A 21,799-nucleotide genomic window follows, 5' to 3' on the forward strand; every position below is an offset into this window, starting at 1 on the left:
CAATTGCAAAAGTTTTTAAATAAGGATACCATTAGTAAAATAACTTTTATCTACCTTAAAGGCAAGGAGGGCATGGCAACCCACTCCAGTATTCTTGCCCAGAGGATCTTATGGTCAGGGAAGCCTGGCGGGCTACAGTCCATAGGGTCACAAAGAATCAGACGCTATTGAAGTGACTTAGCATGCACCTTAAAGGCAACATTCATCACATCACCTGCCTTGTATTTGTCAAACCCTCAATACCAGAGGCAGTGTTTGAGAGCACAGATTTTGGAATAAGACGTTAGTCTGATTTCCAGCTCTTCTGCTGCTTAATAGTTGTTGTGCCTTGGGTAACTCACTTAAGTTCTCTAGGATGGCTTCCTTATTTGTAAAATAGGGGTAATATACACTTCTAGAATCATGGTAAAGACTTAAAGAGATATTGAATGTGAGGGTACAGTGGATAATGATCCAACTGTCAATGCAGGGGACACAGGTTCAATCCCTGGTCAGGGAAGATTCCACATGCTGCAGAGCAACTAAGCCCATGCACCACAACTTCTGAGCCCAAGCGCCACAAATACTGAAGCCAGCGCACCTAGAGCCTGTCCTCCACAACAAGAGAAGCCACCACAATGAAAAGCCTCTGCAACGAAGAGTAGCCCTGCTCTCCACAACTAGAGAAAGCCCGCACAGCAACAAAGATCCAGCACAGCCAAAAATAATAAAAGAAAATATTTTTAAAAGATATTTTGCATGTAAAATGCTTGGCACTCAATATTAGATATTTGTTAAATTTGGGTTATTTCATTTTCCATTAACATATTACATTGTTGTATTTATCCTGGTTGTTTTGCTTCCAAAAAAAAAAAAAAGTCACCGGCTTCCTGTATAAGAAGAGCTTAGGTATCACCATACGCTTTTCAGAAGGCTTACCTTAAGCTGACTTTTAATAACAAGCACATTAATTTTACTTAGTTGTATGATTATTTGGGGTGGCTCTGGGAGAAAGTTAGGGATGGGGAGAGGGTGCTTAAAATCCTCCCAAATCCCCTTTCCGGCTAGTGAGTAATTTACCAACACGTTAAAAATTAAAAAAAAAAAGAAAAGAAAAAGCCTAAGTGTCTAGACAAGGAAGGAAAAGTGCCAATCCAACAATTTTCTTTTTTCAAACCAGCTTCCCTTGGTATCCATAGGGTTCAAGCACGTGATGAGAGTACAGAGCATCAGCCAGAACATCCTGAGATAAGAGACAGTGGGAAGTCTGCCCTAGATGGAAATATCACATCAGCCCTTTCTCAGTGCCCTCCGGGGTGGTACCGACTGCAGGAGATCGCGTCCCTCCGCTTCGACGCCTTAAGGGCCTCGGACAGACAAGAGACTCCAGCGCGGACGTCAGGCGGCTGGGGGAAGCGATTTGCCTAACCGGGTCGCCGGTCTTTATGAAGCCCAAGCCCAAGCAAAAGCCGAAGCTGAAGAGGGAGGGCTGGGCTCTGCGGCGGGAGGCGTGTTGGCTGTCGCAGAGCCCTCTGGGAGTTGTAGTCCGCGAAGGCGGGAGGTTTGACTGCGGCTGCCGGCTTGGTGCTCTTAGAACTCCATCCCCCGCCGGCCCCCGCGACCTAGGCCTTTGCCTTTTCCTGTCCAGGGGACAAGAAGCCTCGCTGTGGCAAGTTGAGAAGCTTGGGGAAGGGGTGTCCTCCTTCCCGCCAAACGCTCTGAGCTTCTGGGCTTGGCCTGCTCAGGTAGAGCACGTTGCGGGTTTTGCAAACTCACCTCCGGGGAAGTAGCGGAGGGAACAGGGGAGAAGCGGCCTGAACGACTGAGCTTGCATCGGAGCGGGCTGTCACCCGGGGAAGTTCTTTGGTGAAACGCGCCGGAAAGGTGGCTTCTTGCGGGAGCGGTGAGGCCAAAGCTGGGGCCCGTGGAGTCCTGTCCGGAGGGCCGGCGCGCGCTCCTGCAGGGTTCGGGTGCGAGCAAAGCAGGGGACTCAGTCCGTGGCTGGGAGAACTCGAGGGGCTGTGGGAGTCGTGTCTGCCCGGGCCTTAAGGAAAAGGCATGGTTACAGTGGGTGAACACCCAGGTGAGAAGAGGGAGGCGGAGAATTGGCAGAATTATAGGAATGGGAGTAGGAGAGAGCTAGAGAGGGGAGGTGGGGGGAAAACCCCTTTGATGCCTTGATGCGGTCCTAACCTCAGATGGCGGGGGCGAGGGGTGGGGAGTGAGGGCTAGACCAGTAAGTCCTTGTCACTCTTCTCCCCAACCCCCACCCCCGGCTCGATTGTGAGAGCTAGTGCCCTGATAGTAGGTGGCTTGACATCTTCCTGTCTTAGAATAACAGCTAGAAGGGGTCTTTGAGAGTTGCTATCAAGTGCGTTGAGACTTTCCAGATGAGGAAAGTCAGGCCCACCGAGATGAAGAAATTGACTCGCTCACCACCAGACAACCAGTTATTGACCAGCTTGACTGAAACCTAATTTTCATGACTCTCAAGCCTTGCCTTAATCTATTGCTGCGATCAGTAGATTAGCAAACTCTAACCTGTTCCCCCTCCTTTTATCTTTTTACTCTGTCATATGCAAGGTAACCAGGCAACCCCTGAAGGGAAAGAAAGGCTTTAAACTCCAATGCGTGAATGCAAAGTCTGCTTCAGTCGTTTCAGACTCTGCGACCCTATGGGCCGTAACCTGCCAGGCTCCTCTCTCCATGGGATTCTGCAGGCAAGAATACTGGAGTGGGTTGTCATGCCCTTCCCTCTCTTGCATTGGCCGGCGGGTTCCTTACCACTAGGGCCACCTGGGAAGCCGTTAAACTTTTCAATAGGGTAAAGAAACCTTGTTTTAACTTGAACAAAATCTCCTCGCATCACAAACATCTAAAACTTCATGTTAAGATGACAGATCGGTAGCAAACTAAAATGTAACCAATAGATTCTTTGACTGGAAGAAAATGAAGTTCACCTTTCCCACTGTGTGCCCACTAGAGCTCTGAGAACCTTTAGCATTAGATTCCTTCTCTCAGTCTTAAATGCTGCATATCTCAGTTACATACATAAAAGTAGTTGCTGTTCATTGTGATTTTCATAATAACCTGAATAGTTACAATAAAGGATAAACAGCATAGGAGGATGGGAATGCATGAATTACAAATTAAAATAATGATTTATAGTATTTTTTTTAAGGAGATATGACCATAAAAGTTAAAAAAAAAAAATCATTAAGAGGTTAAAAATCTCTACCAGGCCAACATTTTATAATACACTTAAATTTAAGTCCTTTACCAGTATTCTTTCTTTCTTCCTCCCTAAACATAACTTTAGAGCATTTATAATAGCGTTCCCTATTGTAGAAGGAGAGGTTCTTTGGTGCTACTGCATTGTTTTAACTGGTAATTTCTTTATTAAACCACATTCTCTTCCAGCACTGTCAGATTTACACCTCTTGAAGGATTTGTTGATCCAACTGTCACATTAGAATTTAAATATCATAGCTCCTGTCAGTTGACCATTAAGCAATTCATAAGGAAGAGGTTTGGATAAGTCCCTACTGGACTTTATAGAAGTTATAGACTTACGATACATAGAAGAACATACATATACATAACAAAACTGCTTTTACTAGGCTGCCTTTTTAATGATATGATTCCATTTGCTTTTTTTTTTTAATATTTATTTATTTATTTGGCTGCATCAGGTCTTAATTGCGACATGTGGGATGTTTTAGTTGTGGCATGTGGAATCTAATTCCATGACCAGGGATCGAACCCAGGCCTCTTGCATTGGGAACACAGATTCTTAGCCACTGGACCAATGGTAAAGTCCCCCATTAGCTTTTATATTGGCATGCTGGATAGGTGTGTAAACTATGACCAAACTTGGCCCACTGCCAAATGTATTTATTTTTTATGTAGTTTTACTGGAATATAGCCATGCTTACTCATTTATATATTGTCTTTTGTGCTACAAGGCAAAGTTGAATAGTTGCACAGACTGTATGGCTGGCAAGGCCTAAAATATTTACTATCTGGCCATTTACAGGAAAAAAAAATTATCAACCCCCAGCCTGGTAAACTGAATATAAATGTACTATCTAAAACTCTACCATATGCATAAGTATTAGTTAATAGTAATTCTCACTCATAAATACTTATATGGTGGGTTCATAATCCACTTCTTTGGGCAAAAGCCAGTGCCTGTTATTGCAGATTGTTGCTAGCATCTTGGCATATATATTGAGTTGGCCAACATATTTGGTTGTTTTATGTAAGGTGCTGTAGTAGTGCTTTGTTGTTTTTAACATCATTTAAAACAGTTCTGTTAAGATTGTATTGTAACAGCTGTCATATCAGTGTGCATTAAAAAAAAATTCATCAAAATGGGTGAATTTTTGTGTAGCTTTTTTAATACTGAAGATGGAAGGAAAAAAGCAACACTTTTGGCATTTTATGCTTTATTATTTCAAGAAAGGTAAAAAGGCAACTGAAACACAAGAAGGGACTTGTGCAGTGTGTAGAGAAGGTGGCATGACTGATCAAATGTGACAAAAAATGGTTTGTGGTTTGTACTGGAGATTTCTTTCTTTATTTATGGCTGTGCTAGGTCTTTGTTGCTGTGTGGGCTTTCCTGTAGTTGCAGAGAGGAGGGGCTACTGTCTAGTTCCAATGCATGGGCTTCTCATCGCGGTGCTTCTCTTGTTGTGGAACACTGGCTCTAGGGTGCACGGGCTTCAGTAGTTGCAGCACATGGGCTCAGCGGTCGTGCCTCCCAGCCTTTAGAGCACAGTCTTGGTAGTTGTGGCGCACGAACTTAGTTGCCCAGTGGCACGGGAACTCTTCCCAGACCAGGGGTCAAACCTGTGTCCCCTGCATTGGCAGGTGGCCTCTTTAATCATTGAGCCATCAAGGAAGTATGGTACTGGAGATTTCTTGTTGGATGGTGTTCTACGGTCAGGTAGACCAGTTGAAGTTGAGAGTGATCAAATCGAGACACTAATTGAGAACAGTCAACTTTATATCATGAGGGAAATAGCCAACATACTCAGAATATCCAAATCAAGCATTGAAAATCATTTGTACCAGCTTGGTTGTGTTAATTGCTTTGATGTTTGGGTTCCATGTTAGTTAAGCAAAAAAAACCTTGACCATATTTCTGCATTCAATTCTCTATTTAATGAAAATTCCATTTTTAAAACAAATTGTGATGGGCAATAAAAATTGGATACCATACAGTAATGTGGAATGGAAGAGATCATGGGGCAAGTGAAATGAACTACCACCAACCACACCAAAGGTTGATCTCCATTCAGAGAACATGATTGTGTATATGGTGGGATTGGAAGGGAGGTCTCTACTATGAGCTCCTTCTGGAAAACAGAACTATTAATTCCAGCAAGTACTGCTCCCCATTTGACCAACTGAAAGCAGCACTCAAAGAAAAGAATCTGGTATTAGTCAACAGAAAACACATAGTCTTCCATCAAGATAACGCAAGACTGCATATTTCTCTGATGACCAGACAAAAACTGTTACAGCTTGGCTGGGAAGGTCTGATTCATCCATGGTATTCACCAGACACTGCATCTTCAGATTTCCATTTATTTCAGTCCTTCCAAAATTCTCTTAATGGAAAATTTTCAATTCCCTGGAAGATTGTAAGAAGCACCTGAAACAGTTTCTTGCTCAAAAAGATAAACAGTTTTGGGAAGATGGAATTGTAAAATTGCCTGGAAAATGTCAGAAGGTAGTGGAAAAAAATGGTGAATGTTGTTGTTCAGTCACTAAGTTGTGACCCACTGTTTGTAACCCTGTGGACCCCTGGGCAGCAGCATGCCTGGCATCCCTGTTCTTCACTATTTCCTGGAGTTTCCTCAAGCTCATGTCCATTGAGTCTGTGATGCCATCTAACTATCTCATTCTCTGCTGCCCCTTCTCCTCCTGCCTTCAGACTTTCCCAGCAACAGGGTCTTTTTCGCGATGAGTCAGCTCTTTGCATCAGGTGGCCAGAGTATTGGAGCTTCAGCTTCAGCATCAGTCCGTTCAATGAATGTTCAGGGTTGATTTCCTTTAGGATTGACTGGTTTGATCTCCTACCTGTCCAAGGGACTCTCAAGAGTGTTCTCCAGCACCACAATTGAAAACATCAGTTCATCGGCACTCAGCCTTATCTATGATCCAACTCTCACATCCGTACATGACTATTGTAAAGACCATAGCTTTGACTATATGGACCTTTGTTGGTAAAATGATGTCCCTGCTTTTTAATATGCCATCTAGGCTTGTCATAGCTTTCCTTCCAAGGAACAAACATCTTAATTTTGTGGCTGCAATCACAGTCCACAGTGATTTTGCAGCCCAAGGAAATAAAATCTGCCGCTGCATCTACTTTTTCCCCATCTACTTGCCATGAAGTGATGAGACCAGATGCCATGATCTTCGTTTTTTGAATGTTGAGCTTTAAGCCAGCTTTTTCATTTCCTTTTTTTTTTTCACCTTCCTCAAGAGACTCTTTAGTTCCTCTTCACTTTCTGTTATTAGAGTAGTTTCATCTGCATATTGGTGAATATGTTGTTCAATAAAGTTCTTGGTGAAAATGATGAAAAATGTGTCTTCTGTTTTTGCTTTAAAACTTCAGGAACTTTTTGGCCAACCCAGTACTATAAATTTGCTTTCTCACAGAATTGTGAAAGGAAGTTTCTGAACCTGGAGTGGAAAGGACTGACATTCTTTGAAATATGGTGATGCTCACAGTTAATACCTTTTAAAAGACGTTACAGGAGCTTCCTTTTGTTGTTCTCTATGTTCTTTTTATAGAGATAATGTTTCAGCATAGGTATTAGCAAGCAAGTTATTAATAAGCTGTTTTTGTCTTGAGACCCCATACTAAAAGCAGTCTTAAGTGATTAGGGGCTCATTATTAAATGACTTATCTTTGACATTAATCTTGCATCTGGGACTTTGTTTTAAAGGTCAGAGGACTGAATGAAATAGAAGTGAGTATGTCTGTTTATGTCATTTTGTGTATTTAATTTCCTGTATTAGTGTTAGTCTATGACAAAAATAATACTTTGGAATATTTAACAGTTTAGTCAATCATTGATAGCACTATCCTGTGTTACCATCTAAGTAATATTAGCTATGAAACTCCAGTTCACCTCTCAACCTAATTCATCAGATTTTAAGATATCTTATAGTTCTCATCAAGACTTTCAAAAAAGATATTAAATTTCCTTTGAGACAGCTTTCTGGGGGAATTTAAAGTTGAGGCAACTGAAAATTATCAATTTTCTTACAATTCTTCATATTTTTTTGAATATTATAAATCTCTGAAAGGCACTGGGAACTTTGAATTTGAACTTTGAACTCATTCATGATTTATTTTAAATCATTGAAATAATCAGTCCTTCATATTTTCCTCAACCGTGATTACTACTTTTTGTTAAGGCTGACTGAAATTTAAGAACCTTTCTAGATTTTCCTCTTTTCTGATTTTGTAACATTCAGTTATCAGTGAAAGTATCATCTCTGGGAGTTAAAAAAATCCTGTTTGTCAATTCAGCCCATCCTAGTTTAGTTTAGGAACCAATACAGTGGAGAGCATTGGTTAGCAAAGTAAGTCAGAAGTGTAACCCTGTATTTCCACCATTGTTTAAGCAGGTAACTTTTTTCCCTGCTCTGACTTGGTTATTAACTTTTCCTCTGTTTCACTGCTGCTAGAAGGATTATTGCTGCCTAAGGAAATACCTAGGGCTTCTCTGGTGACTCAGAGAGTAAATATTCTGTCTGCGATGCGGGAGATTCAGGTTGGATCCTGGATTGGGATGATCCCCTGGAGGAGAAAATGGCTACCTACTCCAGTATTCTCGCCTGGAGAATTCCATGGGCAGAGGAACCTGATGAGCTATAGTACATGGGGTCACAAAGAGTCAGATATAGTAAGGAAATGCCTAGGGTTTCCCTGGTAGCTCAGATAGTAAAGAATCTGCCTTCAACATAAGAGACCTAAGTTCAATCCCTGGATTGGGATGATCCCATTGGGAGAAGAGAATGGCTACCCACTCCAGTATTCTTGCCTGGAGAATTCCATGGACAGAGGAGCCTGGTGAGCTATAGTCCATGGGGTCACAAAGAGTCAGATATGATTGAGCGACTAACACCTACTTACTTACTAAGGAAATATCTAGAGTTTCCCTGTGGCTCAGTGGTTACGAATCCACCTGCCAATGCAGGAGACCCAGGTTCAGCCCCTTGGTCAGGAAGATCCCTTGAAGAAGGAAATAGCAAACCACTCCAATATTCTTGCCTGGGAAATCCCATGAGCAGAGGAGCCTATTGGACTACTGTCCATTGGGTCACAAAAAAGTCAGACACAACTTAGCAACTAAACAACAAAGTGTTCCATTGTACGTATATACCACATCTTCTTTATCCATTCATTCATCTGTTGATGGACACGGGTTGCTTCCATGTCTTAGCAGTTATAAGTAATGCTGCTCTAACCATTGGGATACCTGTATCTTTTTGAGTTAACTTTTTTTTTTTCCGGATCTATACCCAGAAGTGGAATTGATGAGTCATATGGTAGTTCTTTTTTAGTTTTTCTGAGAAATAGCCATACTGTTTTCCACAGTGGTTGCACCAATTTACATTCCCACCAACAGTGTATAAGGGTTCCCTTATATTCACACACTCACCAAGACTTGTTATTTCTTACCTTTTTGATGATAACCATTCTAATGGGTGTGAGGTGATATCTAATTGTGGTTTTGAATTTCCCTGATGATTAATGATATTGAGCATCTTTTCCTGTGCTTGTTGGCCATCTGTATGACTTCTTTATAAAATGTCTATTCAGGTCTTCTGCCCATTTTTAACTTGGGTTATTTGGTTTTTTCATTGAGTTGTATGAGCTGTTTATATATTTTGAATTTTGAACCCTTAGCAGTCATACCATAAGCAAATATTTTCTCCCATTTAGTACATTGCCTGTTTTGTCACTGGTTTCCTTCGTGTTCTGCAAAAGCTTTTAAGTCTGATTAGGTCATATTTATTTTTGCTTTTATTTCTTTTGCTTTAGCATTTGTTGTTCAGTTGCTCAGCCATGTCCAACTCTTTGTGACCCCATGGACTGCAGCTTGCCAAGCTTCCCCGTCCTTCACCACCTCCCCGAGTTTGCTCAAACTCATGTCAGTTGATTCAGTGATGCCATCCAGCCATCTCGTCCTCTGTCATCCCCTTCTCCTTGCTTTAGCATACAGATTAAAAAATCCTGTGATTTATGTTAGCATGTTCTGCTTATGTTTTCCTCTAGGAGTTTTATAGTGTCCAATCTTATATTAGGTCTTTAATCCATTTTGAGTTTATTTTTGTATTTGGTGTGAGAAAATGTTCTAATTTCATTCTTTTACATGTAGTTGTCCAGTTTTCTGAGCACCACTTTTTGAAAAGACTCTTTTCTCCATTGTATATTCTTGCCCCCTTTGTCATAGATTAATTGACTAAAAGTGCATGGGTGTATTTCTGTGCTTTCTATCCTGTTTATTTGATCTATTTGTCTGTTTTTGTGCCTATGTCATAGTTTTGATTTTTATTATTGTTTGTTTTTGAAGCTTTGTAGTATAGTCTGATGTCAAAGAATATTATTCTTTTAACTCTGTTCTCTTTCTTAAGATTATTTTGTCTATTCAGGGTCTTTTGTATTTCCATACAAATTTTAAAATTATTTTTCTCTAGTTCTGTGAGAAAGGCCCTTGGTATTTTAATAGTGATTGCACTGAATCTGTAGATTGCCTTGGGTAGTATGGTCATTTTAGCAGTATTAATTCTAACCCAGGAACATGGTATATCTTTTCATCTATTTGTGTCATTTTCAATTTCTTTCATCAGTGTCTTGTAGTTTTCCAAGTACTGGTCTTTTGCCTCCTTAGATAAGTTCATTTCTAGATTTTTTATTCTTTTTTGATGCAGTGGTACATGGACTTATTTTCTTAATTTCTCTTTTGAGTAATTCATTATTAGTGTGTAGAATTAACAACAGATTTCTGTATATTAATTTTGTATACTGCAGCTTTACTGAATTCATCAATGATATCTGGTGGTTTTCTGGTGGCAGTGTAGGATTTTCTGTATATAATGGAGCTTCCTTTATAGGTTATTATCCTTTTCCCCTTTGCTACCTTTAACATTTTTTCTTTGTGATTCACTTCTGACAGTTTTTTGTTGTTATTTTTTATGGCTTTATTGGGTTTTCATTGCTGCATGGGCTTTCTTTAGCTGCAGTGAGCATGAACTGCTCTCTAGTTGTGGTACAAGGGCTTCTCATCACTGTGGCATGCATGCCTGGGCACATGGGGTTCAGTGGTTGTGGCTTCCAGAATAGAGCACAGTCTCAATAGTTGTGGCCCACAAGCTTAGTAGCTCTTTGGCATGTGGGATCTTCCTGGATCAGGGATGGAACCCATGTCTCGTGCATTGGCAGATGGATTCTTTACCACTGAGCCACCAGGGAAGCCCCTTTTGACAGTTTTAATATAATGCGTATTAGAGAAGATCTTTTTGCATTGAGGTAATTAGGTGTTGTCCTAGCTTCATAGCCTTGTATATCCAGTTCTTACCACAGGCTTGGGAAATTCTCAGCTATTATTTCTTTAAATAAACTCTGTTCCCTTCTCTCTTTTCTGGGATACCCAATGTCCTAATGTTGTCCTTCCTAAAAGAGTCAGTCAGGTCTTGTAGAATTTTGTGATTTAAAAAAATATCTTATTTCTCTTCCTCTCCTACTGGTATTATTTCTAGATTTCTATCTTCAAGCCTGCCGATTCTGTGTTTTATCCAGTCTGCTCTATTTCCATTGCTTTGTAATTCATTCTTCATTTCATTTACTGAATTCTTCAGCTCTAGAATTTTCATTTCTTTCTATTTTTAGAGTTTAAAATCTCTTTGTTAAAGTATTACTTCTGTTCATTAATTTTATTCCTAAGCTCATTGAATCTGCATTTCTGAGTTTTCTTGTAGTTTGTTGAGTTTCTTCCTGACAAATATTTTGAATCTGTTTCAGTTAGGTCATAATATTTCATTACTTTACATTTATTTTCTGGAAAATTGTCATTTTGTAGTGCAGTGTTACTGTGGTTCATGGTGCCTGATGAGCTGTTTCTCCACGGACAAATTTCAAGTGGCAAACACCTTTTTTGCTTGATTATAACAGATTCAATAGATTCGAAATTAGAGGCCTTTCTTCTGTTTTCCAGCAAGTGGTGCACAATCTTTTGGTTTCTCTTACCTGAACTACCTGTAGTTATATTTGAATCTTCACTCTCCATCCTCCATCACCTCTGTTAGCAGTGTTACCCTGGGCACTCATTTTTGCGTCTTGTGCCTCCCGGGTTGTCGGTGCCTTGCCTTCTGCTATAGCTGGGATGGTGGTCTCTTACATCATATCCAGGGTCTCCTGAATTACAGGCTCTGCCGTTGCAGGGGGAGGGAGAAGAGAGAGAAGAGCCAGGATTGCAGGGCACCTATGCTGGGTGCAGTGTTGTAAGTTTCTCTGTCTTGGCCTCTGTGTTCGTGGCGGCTGCTGAGGCAGGAGTTGTGTGCCCACCTCCCCTGCTGCCAGCCAGTCTTTTGGGGCTGCAGTCTCGGCTGCTAGAGCTGGAGGGCTAGGATTACAGGCACCACCACCACTCTTCTCTTGGTTTCTCCCTCCCTCTGTTCCCCCCTCTTCTATATATTCTATCTAGTCTGCTCACTCTCAGACGTACAGATGTGTGGAACTCTCCAGTATCGTAGTGTGTTGGGTGGAGGCAGTTTTCTCGTGTTACAGATGTTTTACTGGTTGTACTTTGAAGGGAAAAGATAAAGGTAGCTTTTTATTCCACCATGTTGCCAGCATCCTCTCTTCAACTTTTAAATACATCCATTGAGTTTAAAATTTTGGCTATTATGTTTTGTTTTATTATTTTTTTCTTTGTTGTTATTTATTGGTGCCTAAGCGTTCACTCTGGTTCTTTTCAAACATGCTGTTACTTTTTGAAAATATCCACTTTTTCCTTTATTTGTTTAAAGGTAGGAAGCATAATTATTTTATAATCTTATTCTGATAATAAGAATGTGGTTGAAACCTTTGTGAAACTATTTCTGCTGTTGCTTCTGGTTCTAATAGCATTTTGTTTCTTTATATGGTGGTTTATTTTTGACAGTGTACTGTTCATTGTTCTTGAAAAATTGTTTGCAAGTCTCTTTTGAGGGCTAGGATCAGTGTTTTCTGGATCCTCAAAGAAAAGATTTACATTGGCTTCAGCCAGTTACCTATAAGCTCTACCAAGCAAGTAACCTGAAATTATGTTCACAGCTTTAAGTGTTCTTTGATCACCTTGCAAATCCATGAGGTACAGTTTGTAGTATATAATATTTCCCTCTACACAGACACACACACACACACATACAAACACACACACAGGCTATGGTCAGTGTCAAGAAAACTTGTTTGCGATTCTCTTGTGAGGGAGTGAGTTCAGTCATTCAGTCATGTCCAACTCTTTGTGACCCCATGCACTGCAGCACACCAGGCCTCCCTTTCCATCACTAACTCCCAGAGTTTACCTAAACTCATGTCCATTGAGTCAGTGATGCCATCCAACCATCTCATCCTTTGTCGTCCCCTTCTCCTCCTGCCTTCAATCTTTCCCAGCATCAGGGTCTTTTACAATGAGTCAGCTCTTTGCATCAGGTGGCCAAAGTACTGGAGTTTCAGCTTCAGCATCAGTCCTTCCAATGAACACCTAGGACTGATCTCCATTAGGATGGACTAGTTGGATCTCCTTGCAGTCCAAGGACTCTCAAGAGTCTTCTCCAATACCACAGTTCAAAAGCATTAATTCTTCAGCGCTCAGCTTTCTTTACAGTCCAACTTTCACATCCATACATGACTACTGGAAAAAACCATAGCCTTGACTAGATGGACCTTTATTGGCAAAGTAATGTCTCTGCTTTTTAATATGCTGTCTAGGTTGGTCATAACTTTCCTTCCAAGGAGTAACGATCTTTTAATTTCATGACTGCTGTCACCATCTGCAGTGATTCTGAAACCCAAGAAAATAAAGTCAGCCACTGTTTCCCTATCTATTTGCCATGAAGTGATGGGACCAGATGCCATGATCTTAGTTTTCTGAATGTTGAGCTTTAAGGCAACTTTTTCACTCTCCTCTTTCACTTTCTTCAAGAGGCTCTTTAATTCCTCTTCACTTTCTGCAATAAAGGTGGTGTCATGTGCATATCTGAGGTTATTGATATTTCTCCCGGCAATCTTGATTCCAGCTTGTGCTTCATCCAGCCCAGCATTTCTCACGATGTGCATATAAATTAAATAAGCAAGGTGATAATATACAGCCTTGATGTATTGCTTTTCTTATTTGGAACCAGTCTGTTGTTCCATGTCTAGTTCTAACTGTTGCTTCCTGACCTGCATACAGATTTCTCAAGAGGCAGGTCAGGTGGTCTGGTATTCCCATCTCTTGAAGAATTTTCCAGTTTATTGTGATCCACACAGTCAAAGGCTTTGGCATAGTCAATCAAGCAGAAATAGATGTTTTTCTGGAACTTTCTTCCTCAATGATCCAGCTGGATGTTGGCAATTTGATCTCTGGTTCCTCTGCCTTTTCTAAAACCAGCTTGAACATCTGGAAGTTCACAGTTCACATACTGTTGAAGCCTGACTTGGAGAATTTTGATCATTACTTTGCTAGCATGTGAGTTCAGTGCAATTGTGCAGTAGTTTAAACATTCTTTGGCATTACCTTTCTTTGGGATTTCTTCCTGTTAACTCCTAATCTGATGGTGAAATGCTCTGTAGTCACAGCTGTTTGGGAAGTAGGGATAGGGGGTGATTTCTTACTATACTCATTCCTTACTTTGGATGAATTCTGGGGGTTGTCTTTTATTTCCCTACTATTCCACAAGATCTTGAAAACCCCAGCAGAGTTTCTCCTGGCACAGCGCATACCTTCAGGACAGAACCAACTTGTTCGAGCTACTTACTTTCTAGGTTCCTTAATTTCACCTACAAATGACCTGCATTTCCTTACTATTTTCAAAAAAGTTTTTTTAATATTTTATGCAGTATTTTCAGTTGTTTTCTGCAGGAAAATGAGCCCAAATAGCCTAATCTGTTTTATTACTGGAAATGGATTGCCTTGCTTCTTTTTTTATTAAGCTGAAAAATAAATAGTAACTTCTTTTCAACTTAGCAAGTTTCTGATAATGTAAGTGTTTTAGACATATATCTCATTAAGATATCTTCAGCAAATTCCTGTGTTTATTTCTTACACATGCAAATGTATTACCTATCAGTAGTAAAATAGTTCTTATATTAAACTTTAAATTATTTCTCTTTTCTGATTTATTACAGGACTGACTTCTTTAGTACTTAGAGTCTGAGAAAAATGGCAAATATGGATAGTGATTCTAGGCATCTTCTCATCCCTGAGGGAGATCATGAAGTAAATCCTGGACCTATGAATATCCAGTTTGATTCATCAGATATAAGATCTAAAAGGTAAGTGTTTAAAATGGAACATTTATTTCATAATTAAGACTTTTAGTTATTAAAATAGAAGTCATTATAACCAAATATATAGAGATTTTATTATAAAATATCTAATTTCTTACAGGCTCTGTATGTTTGTATGTAAAAGGGAATATATATGAATATATTTTCTCACTTATATTTGACTTTTTAGACTAAACTCCATATCTCTGTCAGGGATGGCTGAGGTAAGTTTTATGAAGTAATATGCATGTAACTCATTTAACAAATACATATTGATTGTCTGATCTGTGCAAAGTCAGGCTTCCCGAAGTGGCTCAATGTTAAAGAATCCACCTGCCAGTGTAGGAGATGTAGGTTCGATCCCTGGGTCGGGAAGATCTCCTAGAGGAGGAAGTGGCAACCCACTCAAGTATTCTTGCCTGGAGAATTCCATGGACAGAGGATCCTGACGGGCTACAGTCCATGGGGTTGCAGAGTTGGACATGACTAAGCAACTGAGCACAAGTATGGGAAGTGCTGGGAATAGAACAGTAAAAATAATTCATAATCTTTACCTTCTTTGAGTTTAAATTCCAGCAGATAGTTTAAGATAATTAGAGTTTAAAATTTATTTCATTCCTTACCTTGACAATCTGAAAGAATCCACTGAAAAATTATTATAAATGCAATTTATAATAACAATTTATAAAAAAAAACAATTCAGTAAGGTGGTTGTTTACAAAATAGGCAAAAATCAATAGCTTTCTAATAAGAAAATATAATGGAGGAAAAGATAAAATACATAGGAATAGCCTTAATGTGCAAAATCTATATGAGAGAAACTCTAAAATACTAAAATAACAGCGCAGTGTTTTTTCAAATCTGAGACGCTGATTAAAAGTTGTACTGATTTTGGTTGTTCTTTTTGTTTTTTAATATAAAACTAACATAAACTGCTGCCCATACCTCTGATGCAACAATTTCTTAGAACTTAGAATTTTATTTTTGTACTTACTAGAATTCTAGTGCGATTACAAAATCGAAAATATAAACAAAATGTATCGGTTAAGATATTATAGATCTGATTCTTCATGTAGTCTGATTCTTCTGAATCACTTTTTGACTTGCAGTCATCAAAAATCATTATTTTTTCCTGCTCACACAAAATTGTCCTTATTACCATTAAGAGCATTGATAGTGTAGTATTTCTTGAAAGAATTTTCTTCCAAATCACTGATACTTTTTCGTTTTGATGCTTGTACTTGCCTGATATTACCAGAAGGTGTCACAGAAAGCTTTCTAACAACACTATGGCTCATATTTATTCCTTGCTGCTGCTGCTGCTGCTAAGTCGCTTCAGTCATGTCCGACTCTATGCAACCCCATAGACGGCAGCTCACCAGGCTCCCCTGTCCCTGGGATTCTCCAGGCAAGAACACCGGAGTGGGTTGCCATTTCCTTCTCCAATGCATGAAAGTGAAAAGTGAATGGTCTGTAAATGGTTTGATCATTGAAATGACCACAGATGACCTGTCATGCCACCAGGAACAGTTACTTTCATGACTGCCTCCTGGCTGACAGTGATTAAAAGATGTCCTGGATTATTAGATGCATCCATATTTTAGAAAGAACTAAGTGTGTATTTTAGAGTTAATAAGATATTACATGTAACACAAAGGGATATTCTGTTCTTAGTAGGGAAGACTAAAATACAGTGTCATGCTCTTTAAATTTTAACCCACAAAATTAATGTGATCTGCCCCTCACCAAAAAAAATGCCAGCAACCACTTCTAAACATTAATTTGCAATGTCAAATAGTATATGTACAGAGTTGTTTGATGCCCTGTTTCTTTATAATAGCAAAAGATTGAAAACAACAAAAATGTCTTTTCTTATAGGACTGGATAAATTATGGTGCCTTGATACAATGGAATATTTTTCACCCATTAAAAAGAAGGAAGTGACTTTATTACATATCAAAATGGAACAAGTCTTCAACTTATTTTGTTAAATGAAAAAAGTGAAGTGCAGAGCAGTCAGTGTATATAGTATACTGCCATTTGGGTAAAGACATTAACAAGTTATATATAATGCAAATATGTATAAATGAGTCCAGGGGAGTAAATAGGAAACTGTAAGAGTGTTGTCTCCTCAGAAAGAAACTGAGTGCTTTAAGTGGGACATGTGGCAGTTACTATTAGGTAAATACCCAACTATTCAACAACCCCATCTATTCCTTGAACTTCTGTTTTCCAGTTTTCTCACTCTTGTTTCCTCTTCCATTTCTCCCAGGATCTAGGGCTTTCTTACTCATCTCTCTGTGCCAGTTTTTCTCAGGGAATTCACTCAAAAATCCCCTCTAGACAATGCTTTGTAAATTATACTTTTTCTTCCTCCCCTTATTCACTATTACATATCTATCCTATTCATGCACAGCTCTATTGTCTGTTTAACGTGATGATGGCAAAAAAATGCTGATTTTGTTAAGGCTCTAAGCAGTTTTCAATCCAGGAGATGAAAGAGGATTGGTTTAAACTATTCTTGATAATCCTGTTTCCATTTTCCAGATACTTAATTTTTTAGACATTTTTAGCAGCTTGAGCAGTATGAAATTTATCACATGAGAAATATAGGGGCCATCAGAGAAGATAATGAAATGAATCTTGCAATTTTCACTTGTATATTTCAGTATTAGTGAATAGAAGGACTAATGAATGCTGATTAAATGCTCAGAACTCTCTTGAAACCTCTGAATTCTATGATAAATAATTGACCACTGTGACGATAGAACATAGGTCATTAAAGTGCATTCCATTGCAATAGGTTGGCAGGAGTTCAAACAGTTCTCTGAGTATTTAACCATTTAGATTAAGTGGAAGTATGTTTTCTATAATGAAATTTGTCAGAATAAGAGGGAATCAACTATTTTCAATCATAGGATAACTGTCTAGGTAAGCATGTTTTAAGGAAGGCAAATTTTTATTTATAGGAGTTTAGCAGTATTGAATGCTAATTTTCTTGTGAAATAATTTCAGGAACTTATTTGATGAGGGGAAAAAAACAGGAATATCTTAAAATATTGTTATTTCTACTAAAATGTGGGTTATTTCATTTTATATACATAAATCTCAGATATACTGTATTTTTTAATTTATTAACTTTGAAAAAATTAGTGTTAATTTAGCCTTATTTTCACATGTTTGTGAAATGATGAAGTATCATTTATACTTTTTTCTAGTATCAGTTCAGTTCAGTTCAGTCGCTCAGTTGTGTCCAACTCTTTGCGACCCCATGAATCACAGCATGCCAGGCCTCCCTGTCTATCACCAGCTCCCGGAGTTCACTCAGACTCACGTCCATCGAGTCAGTGATGCCATCCAGCCATCTCGTCCTCTGTCGTCCCCTTCTCCTTCTGCCCCCAATCCCTCCCAGCATCAGTCTTTTCCAATGAGTCAACTCTTCTCATGAGGTGGCCAAAGTACACATTGCAGTAAATACAAAGGAGTTAAAATAGCATTTATCCTTGTGCTACCTAAAATCATCTTTCATATAGCCACATTTTGGGAAACTGTCTTCCGCTGTTAGAATATAAAAAATAACATTTGATACTTTTAGATTGCTTATGCTTAGTTCAATTTGTGGTTGAGTCTGTCTCTTCCACTAGGTGGCAATCAAAATCATGTTCCAGTTCAAACAAAAATTTTAAGAAATGTTTGGGACTGAAAATGTGTTGGACCCGCTTATCATTTTGGTGGACTGGGGATCTGATTAGACTTAGGTAGATGAAGGAGCTTGTCACTGTAGAGGAACCATACATGTCACAAGCATTTGAATCATTTGGAGAATTTTTGCAAATTACACAAATCCACATTTCTCTCTGCATGCCTCCCCTCACCTCCCTTATTAGTTTTTCTTCTGGTTTGGGGTGAAGAATGTGGATAGGGGGACAGAGAGGTTTAGAAATCTCTTATACGGTATTTGATATATGCCATTGGCAGTCACTGGCCTTAAGAGTTTGTTTTGCTGCTTTTCCCAGACTTTCTGGTAACCAGATATTAGAGCTGGTATTCAGGATTGCTTCATGCTCTGCTGCTGCTCTGGGATTATAACCTTTGGGAGTTGACCCTCCCAGCCAGCCTGAAACCAAATTGGGATTTGAACTTCCCTTTTTCAGTTTTCTCAAACTCTTGTTTCCTGTTCCATTTCTCCCAGGACCTAGGGCTTTCTTACTCATCTCTGTGTGCCCAGTTTTTCTCAGGGAATTCACTCAAAAATTCCCTCTAGACAATACTTTGTAAATTATACTTTTTTTCCTCCCCTTATTGATTAATGCTTTTCTATCCTATTGGTGCCAGCTCTGTTGTCTGTTTAATGTTATGATGGCAAGCAATATGATGCGTCAAAGACCCAGTCTATTACTTTTTCATGACTATTTGCATTTTAATAAGGAGAATTCTAGAAATATAAAAGCCTAACCTAATCACTTTCATGCATTGGAGAAGGAAATGGCAACCCACTCCAGTGTTCTTGCCTGGAGAATCCCAGAGACGGGAGAGCCTGCTGGGCTACTGTCTCTAGGGTCTCACAGTGTCGGACATGACTGAAGCGACTTAGCAGCAGCAGCAGCAGCAACCTAAGAATTAGATTTTTCTAATAACATTTTAGGTACTCTGGTAAGCCAGTGAGGTAGCGGTAGATACTTAAAATAGGCAGTATTCTGGGTGCCCTTCAAAGATATCAAGCATGCTTATGGCCCTTATTTTTTTTAAGTGTTTATTTGTCTGCCCATGTGCAAACTGGCCTCTCTCACTTTCATCTGTCATTAATACTGTCACTAAATAGCAACCTGAATTGACTCCTTTTGTTATCTGTGGTCCGAGAGAGAGAGAACAAGTGAGCAAGAGTGAGCAAGCACATAACAAAGTGAAGAGTTTACCTATTAACGTGTCCTAGGCCAACAACAGTGATTGGAAATGATTATTTGATTATTGAGACTCAGTTGTTTCATAGTTGGGGATTTTTGCAGATCTAGTAAAGTAGTGTGTCCAGGAGTGTTGGTTTCCAGAGCTGTGTAATTGGATTTTGAGGACCTTGCCATCTGTGTTAAATAGGCAGGACCAGGGCCCTTGACCATGTATCAGTGCCCTGGAGCTGAGGACCAGTTTTCTGGTTGTATGTTTTATCTTTTGTTCCCTTCCCTCTCCTTCCTCCTTTCTCCTTTCTTCTTGCCTCTCTTCTTTTCTCTCCCTCTTTTGTCTTCTTCTCTCCCCTCTCTTCTCCCTACTTTCCACCATTATTTTTCTCCAGTGGAACTCTTTTTGCTAAATGCTTAAAGAGGGCAATCCTGGCCTTGGGTTTAGAGATGCTTTAAGTCTAACTATGGACTTTGTTAGAATGGTATCTTATTTCAAGTTTCATTGGAACTTTTTTATTCTCTCCAGTTCATAGGTTCTGTTACTTCCGCCAGTCTTTCCAGATGTCTTTGTTTGCTTAACTATCCTTTTGCATTTATATCTGCTTTCCTGAGGTGCTTCCATTTCTTTCCCTAGATCTGTCTGTCTTATCTGATTTTGCTGTTTCTTCCCTTGCCTGCAAACTAGTTCTTTATTTTCTTCCCTTTCTTCCTCCCTCATTAACATTATTTGGACAAATCTGAAGAAAGAGGGAGCCTAATAATGGATTGTGACTGGTGCTTGTTAGGGCCAGTCAATCAAGTGTGTTTTGTTGGGAGGAAAGGGTATGAAGAGTTGGCCTAGCATTTTTCTCTGTCCACTCAGTTCTACTTAGTGTTGTAACACCTCCAAGTATATAGTTGAAAAGGGTTTTAGTGTGTCAACCAAAAAAAAAAGTGTAGTGGGCTACAAAAATGAAAAGAGTTTATGGCGGGGGGTGGTTTCTTAAAACTATAATTCAGGAGACACAGATTTGGGTAATCCTGAAAGAGTGTTCTGAGAAAAAGAGTCAGGGGCTTATAAAGACAGAAAGCCACGAGATTGTTAAAACTAGCCTGGAAAGAACTGATATCCTTAAGGATATCACGAGTTGTTATAGAATAGGGATCCTAGATGTAAATTACTGGTTATTTTAGGGTAAGGGTCTGATAAGTATCTTGAGTTTCTGGCAGATGTTCTAAATAACTTGCTTATCAGGTCAAAAGGTCAGACTCCATCCAGGCTGAGACATGCATAACTCATACTTCCTTAATGGCTTCCTGGCTGCCTTTCAGAAAACTCTCAGCAATACCAACTCCATTTGGATTTTCCTTTCATAAGTAATTATATCATTACTGCAAAAGCGATGAAACCCATTGCAAACTCATTCAATTTTCTTATTAAAGAAAATTAAAACTCCTTTTAACAAACAGACAAAATCAAATATTTTAAATTGGAGGCTCATGAAATTTAGGGATCTTGTCAAAATCCTAATGGATGACTGTAGCCCAAAGATAAGGAATTAATATAAAAGTAACATACTGAGATTATGTATCTTTGTCTTGCCTGTTATGTTTTAGTCTTAATCTCAAATTGTCTCCAAAAGTCTATATAATTTTCCTATGGCTTCTTGTTTTAAGATTTCACCTTGCAATCTATTCTGTATTCCTTTGTCCCCAAGTATAGTTTCTAAGGGCTTTTAAATATTAAGAGATAAGTGAATGCCTCAACATTTCAAGCTAAGAAATACTTTTCTATAAAGTGACATAGAAAATTACTTTGGTGCTATACTTATTTTAAAAAGTTAGATTCATTTGCAACAACATCACACTTCCTCATTTTTTCTATTTCAGTTAGCTTATAATTTAACTTGGCATGTATCACTACTTCAATTAACATTAATTCTCTTTTATCAGATTCATATCTGACTTGTTATTTATTCTAACACTAGTTTTTATATCTACCAATCCCTCTGATTTTTTATTATACTTATTCCACAGAGTGGCTTCTAATTTTCTCTTAAATCCTGGCTTATTTATTATATGTAGCCGTTGGTCTTCATCCTGTCTTTGAGTGTTGTTATGCCCTAGCTCTTATATATTAAAATTGTTATTACTTTAGTATGTTACTTTCATTTTGTTTCTCCTTTATTATAGTTGGCTCAGAGGGTAAAGCATCTGCCTACAATGTGGGAGACCTGGGTTCGATCCCTGGGTCGGGAAGATCCCCTGGAGAAGGAAATGGCAACCCACTCCAGTACTCTTGCCTGAAAAATCTCATGGACGGAGAAGCCTGGTAGGCTACAGTCCATGGGACTGCAAAGAGTCGGACACGACTGAGCAACTTCACTTCACTTATTATAGTTAGAGA

The 21,799-nt window shown here is 39.1% G+C and overlaps 1 protein-coding gene across 1 annotated transcript in view; it reads left to right on the forward strand.

Annotated features, from left to right (window-relative positions):
- Positions 1 to 1,625: 1,625 nt before the first annotated feature.
- SLC38A9 (solute carrier family 38 member 9) overlaps positions 1,626 to 21,799 on the forward strand; it is a 93,256-nt gene continuing 73,082 nt past the window's right edge. The window contains exons 1-2 of the mRNA XM_068990453.1: positions 1,626 to 1,724; positions 14,378 to 14,524. Coding sequence (XP_068846554.1) covers positions 14,412 to 14,524 — 113 coding nt within the window. The 5' untranslated portion in view covers positions 1,626 to 1,724; positions 14,378 to 14,411. The remainder of the gene's footprint in view (positions 1,725 to 14,377; positions 14,525 to 21,799) is intronic.

The sequence above is a fragment of the Capricornis sumatraensis genome, chromosome 18 (genome assembly GCF_032405125.1).
Source record: "Capricornis sumatraensis isolate serow.1 chromosome 18, serow.2, whole genome shotgun sequence".
Taxonomy (NCBI): domain Eukaryota; kingdom Metazoa; phylum Chordata; class Mammalia; order Artiodactyla; family Bovidae; genus Capricornis; species Capricornis sumatraensis.